General features: G+C 39.4%; 1 protein-coding gene across 1 annotated transcript; it reads right to left on the bottom strand.

The window, feature by feature from the left end:
* Nucleotides 1-5,083: 5,083 nt before the first annotated feature.
* Nucleotides 5,084-6,671, bottom strand: LOC122075440 (shikimate O-hydroxycinnamoyltransferase-like). The gene is made up of 2 exons (XM_042640470.1): nt 6,258-6,671; nt 5,084-5,974 (listed from the first exon to the last, which is right to left on the bottom strand). Exons 1-2 carry the CDS (start codon nt 6,663-6,665, stop codon nt 5,084-5,086), a joined length of 1,299 nt encoding a protein of 432 aa, XP_042496404.1. The 5' UTR covers nt 6,666-6,671.
* Nucleotides 6,672-6,891: the final 220 nt, after the last annotated feature.

Here is a 6,891-nt window from a genome sequence, read left to right as displayed (position 1 = left end):
TTCATAGATCTTAAAATACATAATCATATAGATTTATTATATCTATAATAATCAATGAGACACCCATGACATGAATCATGAATGGGAAGAAGCCCCATGAGCATAGATCACGAACCTCTCCCATGTGATTAAAGATTACTCCCATAAAGATGATAATGAAGAACTACGTAAGTGGAGTTCCTCTACTAAGATCTTTTGCAGCCTGTTACTCTAGGGTTTCATATTTTCTGTGCACAGAAAGTAGTGTTACCAAAATCAATAAGGCATTAAGCAATGGTTGCAGGGACCATTAGTATTCTATTTATAATAGAATCCCTAAAACTCTATTCCACTCTTATAATGGAAAGAGCTAGGAGTTTCCTAATTAGAGTGAAACTATAACTGCTTGGGCCTAATGGATCAATCGGTATCAGCTAAGCCCACATAAAGTTCTAACAATAGATACGTATATGGCCATGATTATATGTAATTGCAGTAAGTGATAGGGTGTGTATCGCCATGGTTATAGGAAACTATGGCTATAAATATATCAATAACCTCAGTTTTGTAGAACTGCAGCAAATGTTAAACATGTGACCATGGTTTTCATAAACCGTGGCTATAGAGCTTCTTTCACCACAGTCCTTGCCAACCACGGTCGTAGACCTCCTCCCAAATGTGGTTTCTGAGCACATTTTTTTTTTTTTTTTTTTTTTTTTTTTTTGTAGTGATATGACTAGTTTGTAATTTTTTTTAGAAGCTGGTCTTCTTCTCCTTGTTCCCCCTTTTGGGTGGATCTTGTGTTTACTTATTTTCTCTTAATATATTTTGGTTCATCAAAAGAAAAAAAAAAAGGGAGGAGGGGGGGGGTGGTGGGGGCTCAATTGGACTCATCCATGTTTAAGAAATATGAAGACTTGGCAATGTTTAAGAAATATGACTAGATCAGGTTTGAATCAATCCGATTTTTTCATTTTCTCAGTGCTTTTGCCTTAGTCATGTAAAATTCACCAATTCTAATTCTTTTTCATTGGGCCTTATGCTATTCATAGACTGAAAGTTTGGTCTACAACTGAACACAACCTTAGAATTTTGAGGAAATATCACTCCCTTCCCTCAAACTATGGTGAAATATCAACTTGTCCTTACACTTTTTCAGAAATATCACTCACCTCCCTCTAAACACAAAGATTCTATTTAATGTCCCCAACCGTTTAAAATGACGGTTAAATTAACTAAATTATTTTCATAATACCTAAACTACCCTCGTACATGTAAAATACTCATTATACCCTCATTGAACTAAAACCCCCCTTCTCCATACATGTCAATCAGGACCACTTTCTTTTAGCAACCCTCTTTCTCCCTACAAGCTATTTTCAACCAGTGACAAGAGTGTGTAGATTACATGGTTTGAACTTTGAATGTTCTGTGGCCAATATTATTGGATTGGTCGAGCACGAGTAAGTGTTTCCTGTACGTTAGGAACTGACAAAAAGTTCCCATTTCTCTACTGAAACTCTCCATTTCAGTAGTTCCTTGTTCGAGATTGAAACAGCAGGTCAGAGGAAACTGGTGGGTATACTCCTTTTCTGACACCAGATCTTTTCTGGGCCATTGATTTTGGTTTCTTTCTTATTTTTGGGTTAATATGCATCTGGTTTTGGTTTCTTTACTCTCTCTTGATCCTTTTTTCTATTCCACTCTTTCATCGATTTGAGATTAGAAAACAGGGAAGGATCCCTGAAATTGTTGCATTTGACACTGTCGTTTGCTGATCAAATTTTGTGAAATTGATCCCAAACACCTTCTCCGTAGTTCCTCTCAATCTATGTGCTTCTTGTGAGGGCATCTATTTTGGTTGTTTCAATTTAATTTCCATTTCTTCATCGTTCCAAAAAAAAGTTGGATCAACATCATACAAAACAGGGAGAACCTTTTGGCCGATAGTCTCCTGCAATTTTGGTATGCACGTCTTCATATTTACGCCGTTCGTCTTCGCTCTTTAGGGACCCTCCAAATGACAAAAGATCTTTGCTGAGCACCACAGGAAGCAAAAGCACCTGCTTGAAATCGATTATGTCTTCCGTGGAGTTACCGTCTGAACACGATTCAAAAGACTGATGATCAAAAGGAAACCTATTAAAAAACACAAAGGGTAAAGCTGAGGGAAAGAAAATCACTTTGGGGTCAGGGTATAGTAGCTATCGATTCCCGTCGCCGATGTCACTGCTGCCGTGATTTCCAGTGCTCGGAACAATCCCCCATGGTCTCGATTGGGGGTCAGGAAATAGTAGTAGTTATCAATTTGGGGATGGGACTTATTAGATGGGTATTTTGGGTATTTCACATTTAGTAAGGGCATTCTAGTATTTAAAAAAAATATATAGTAGCTGACACCAACATATAAGATATATTCCTTAATAGTTATTGACAGTAAGGATCTGAGTCTAATTTGATGAAACAGAGGGAGTGTTCTTATAACAATGGTATTCTCTGAGGGGTAATATTGTAAATTTTCCTTTATTTTTTACAATTTTAAATTATTATAGGTTGATCAATTGCTGCTGTCCATCAAAACGACTGACCTTTGGATGTACCCACCCACACACCTAGGGAACCGGGTAAACAAATTGGCAACCCATTACCATTACTCACATACAACAACTGAAGATAAAATGTAAGAAAAAACAATTACATTTAAAATATATTATTCTTAAGGGGAAGAGGGTTGGGCATGTTAGCGGAAAAAAATCGTCTGCAATTTCGATCTCGTACAATTCCATGAAATACCACCTTCAAGAGATGACACGTGTATTGATACCAATGCAATGGTCCAGATCTGATTTAAATGCCTCTTCACTGATTTTAGTTGTATCAGATCTGGACCATTATATTGGTATCAATACACGTGTCACCGCCTGAAGATGGTATTGTATGGAATTGTACGAGATCGGAATTACAGACGATTTCAACCCCATGTTAGCTGGTTACCCAGGAATTAAGCATATTAGCAATTGTTGATCGTTGGATTTCATCAATTTGATTTGAACATTTAGATTTATATTTATTATTTTAATCTAAAATGCATTAAGAGAGTGAGAGAGAGAGATACTTACAACTACGGTATGATTTTCTTGGAAAGAGGGAAATACCTCATTTTTGCGACTCGGGCCTTTCTGTCCCTGTTTTTCATTTCTTCCTCTTCCCCCTTTTGCAAACCTGGTCTGCAACTCTCTTCCCCATCAATGCAGATCATGATTTGTTTAATGAAATCAATATTGAACGATTTAGTGATATTAGATTGTTAATTAGTCGAAAATTTTGGCTAGTTTTGAGTTGGCTTATTAGTAACGAATGTGTTGGACAGAGCTCCAAGGAATAAAAGGAAAAAAGGGAAGAAGAATTAGAAGGCGCGTAGGATTTTAAGAAATTTGGTAGATTGGTAGGATCCATGTGACCAGAAGAAAAGTGAGCACTTCAGCTGCAAACAATTCGTCCAATATATACTAAACCCAGTTCCCATATACACAGAATTGGGTTTAGTATTTCTGCAGTCCTGTTTACCCTTTCAAAGTGAATTATAAACCTAATCGGAATCAAATCTGGTTTTGTTCGTCACTAGCTGTTCTGGATTTTCTTGAGTTTTCTAAACATTAATCAATTCGGTCACTAGGAATCCCATTATGCGAAAACAAGAAAGGGAGCGGATCTGCTAGATGAACAACTTAAAAACCACCATATAAACTAGGGGTGTCAAAAAACCTCGATCAACCCGAATCAGCCCTAGCCTGCCTTGAGCCCGAACAAGACTTGAGTTGAGATTTCAGCCCATTGGGTGGGTTAGGGTTGAGATTTTTAGGCCCGAGATAGGGTTGGGTTGGGCCTGAGTTGAGGTTTCAATCCAACCCAACCTGACCCAACCCAACTCAATCCAACCCAGCCATGTTTATTAAGTATATAATCATATAAATATGCTGATAATTATTAATAGGTACTTATAGAAAAAATGTCTTTCGTTTTCCACAATCTACACATATACGAAAACTTTGGTCCTTGGTCTCTGCAATGCATCAAGATCAAGCAATCAAGTAATCTATAGTATTGGATTGGACTAGATTGAGTTAAACCCAGCCCAATCAGGGTTCATCAGGGCTGAGTTGGGTTGGGCTAAACCCGACAAGGTTTGGGCCTAAGCTATGCTTGAGTTGAGTTAAGAGACCTTAAAGTTGGGTTGGGTTTTAAAAATTTGTTATGGATACCTTTCCCACCAAAGACTAACTTAAAAAGAGATTTGTCCAGGTCTCTCCAAGACCCCTTCTTGTTTTTGTTGGATCCGAATTTAGAGTAGGGATCACCTATGTTTTCGATTGTTCTTTCACCTTCCAGATTTGGCTAGCTAGGCATATACAACTATACAAGCATTATTCTCCTCAGAGGAGGCCTTCCAGGAGAGTTTTTCACGAACCCAACTAGGTTGCTAAAGCGTTCACAGGAGATTCAAGAGTGTGGATCAGGTTCGTACGTGCAAACTATTCTTGCACGGTTTGACTTAAATAGGTGAAATTTATCATAGAGTTGATTGTTGGGTAGAATCCATTTGTATGGATCAATTTCGTACTAAAATGATTTTTGTACGAGAACTTGATCCGCTCTTGAGATTCAATTGGAGTTCTCTCTCATATTTAGAGGGGTGCAACAATGAATGGTCAATGAGGATTGGTTCCCTCGTTCTTGCATTCTACGGTCAAAAAGGAAAGGGAAGAAGAGGAAAATGGGTCCCATTTATGTTACAAAAATAAATGATAAAGGAAATTATAATTTGGGAGTTGAATAAAAAATAAAAAGGAAAAGTAAAAGAAGGGCTGGATTAGGTGTTTAGGTACTTTTAACTACATGAGAGAAGAGAGGGAAGAATATACTTTTTGGGAGGAATCAAATCTAAAAAATTGAATTGGGGAGTTTAGTAAATATTAAGATAAGTATATTTGTAATTTTGAACAATTAAACACTGCAGTTATAGCATGAAAAAATAGCCAAACCATCCGAAATATCTCCATTATAATTATAAGGACAAACGTATCGTCCGGTACGGAACGGTTCTCTAAAACTCGTACAAAATTTTCTGAAGGACCTTCATATGCTTAGATTTCAAAGAAACGGCCATCAATAAGCTCCCATCATTGGTGGGGCGCGGTTGGACGCTGATATGCCCTTCTAAAGAGGGCCAAATCGGCCCCATAAATATCGGCCCGCCCCACCCGAAATCCGCATCATATATCGGTAACCGTACCCAACTGTTGATCAAGAGACGGTCGATCTCTGGAATGCTAACCGTCAGATTAGGATAAAGTTCCAAGTAATCAATGGCTGATCTCAAGTACTCATCATCCATCCTCATCAAGGCGTCATGGATCCTCCCCGCAGCGTACCTCAACGGATTGTTCATGAGCTCGCCGGCCTTGGCGGTCGGCGCGGTAGTGAAGATGACGTTGCCTAAGTAACCAGGTGGAACCGGAGGGTGCAATCTGGACCGTCCATCAACAGGCATGTAAAACTTGGTCTCGTGATCATCGGTGTAGCCACGTGCCTTGCATACACAGCGCCACACGTGTCCGGCCAACACCTCGTAGGAGCTGTAGTTGCATGTGTTTCCCCGGACCCCCTCCTTGGACTTGGCCTTGAGGTTGCTGAGATGGTCACGGGTGATCTTGAAAGTAGCATTGGTGATTGTGTTGGGACCAAATAGGGATTTTATGGTTTGTCGAGGTGTTTTCATGGAAGGAGGGGGCTGGTAGCCGACGTGGTGGAATGCTGAAGTTGGTGGGTCCCTAGCGCGCAAGAGTGTTCGGTCGATGAAGGGTGGAATGGTGATGTCGACCCCGCGTGCGATTTCAGACCACGTGTTGATCAAGCGGACAAGCGACATTCCGTCCCCCACGCAGTGCTCCCATCCCACACCTAGGGAAACACCACCGCATTTGAAACGTGTCACCTGTTTATTGACAGATAAAGTAACGATTATTGGATTTACATTATTTATAAAAGTTATTTGGAAAAATGTTTCCATGAGGGAGTTTAGGTCCCACTTCCAAACACATATCGGTGAAATAACCAACCCACGCGCTCTTTATGAAATGAAAGATAACATTTGTGAATGTTTCTTCATGTGTTCTTATTGATTTTCTTGTACATGCAATAATCACACTCCTCCATATGAAATACTTTCTCAAATTATTTATATAAGAAGGTAAAAGAAAAAAAAAAAAAACCTGAACCTGAAACATGACGAGAGGAAAGAAAGAGACATCGTTAGATCGATCGACGGCCGGGATAAGTGGCCTGAACTTCATTGTCGATGTAAAATCATCGAAACCATCGATAACAGAAGTGGTCTCAGCCTCCACAAACAATACACCCTCTCCATTGCAGTTGATCTCAATACGATCATCTTCGTCTCGCCTCAACCTCCCTGCCCAGGGATAGAACGCCACAAGCACCTTACTCAATGCCTCCTTCAAAATGCCGGCATCGAAGAAGTTGAGAGACCCATTTGGCCTGTAGAAGTAAACGGCCGTTATATGAAAGTTTTGTTGTATCAAATCGATGTTGCTACTCCACAGCACCTTCTGCGACGTATCCTGCGCTGGCTTCACCATAATCGACTCCTTCACCACTATTATCATCTTGACTGCCACCTATAACATCAATCAAGAACCAGAAAAATTAATATTCATCTGTCTCTTTCTTTAGAGAACTTAAGTGAAGCAACCATGAAATATTGATCCAGGCATTAGAGAGAAAACTCACCTAAGCGTTTAGATGTTTTGATATTTTGAGTTGACAAGGGTTTTAAAGAAGATTGTTTAAGATTTAAAATTTAAGGTTTAGGGTTTAAGGGTTAAGGTTGAG

The sequence above is a fragment of the Macadamia integrifolia genome, chromosome 4 (assembly GCF_013358625.1).
Source record: "Macadamia integrifolia cultivar HAES 741 chromosome 4, SCU_Mint_v3, whole genome shotgun sequence".
NCBI classification, from domain to species: domain Eukaryota; kingdom Viridiplantae; phylum Streptophyta; class Magnoliopsida; order Proteales; family Proteaceae; genus Macadamia; species Macadamia integrifolia.
The sequence above is the reverse complement of the archived record's forward strand: the minus strand, read 5'-3'. Positions and strand labels throughout refer to the sequence as shown.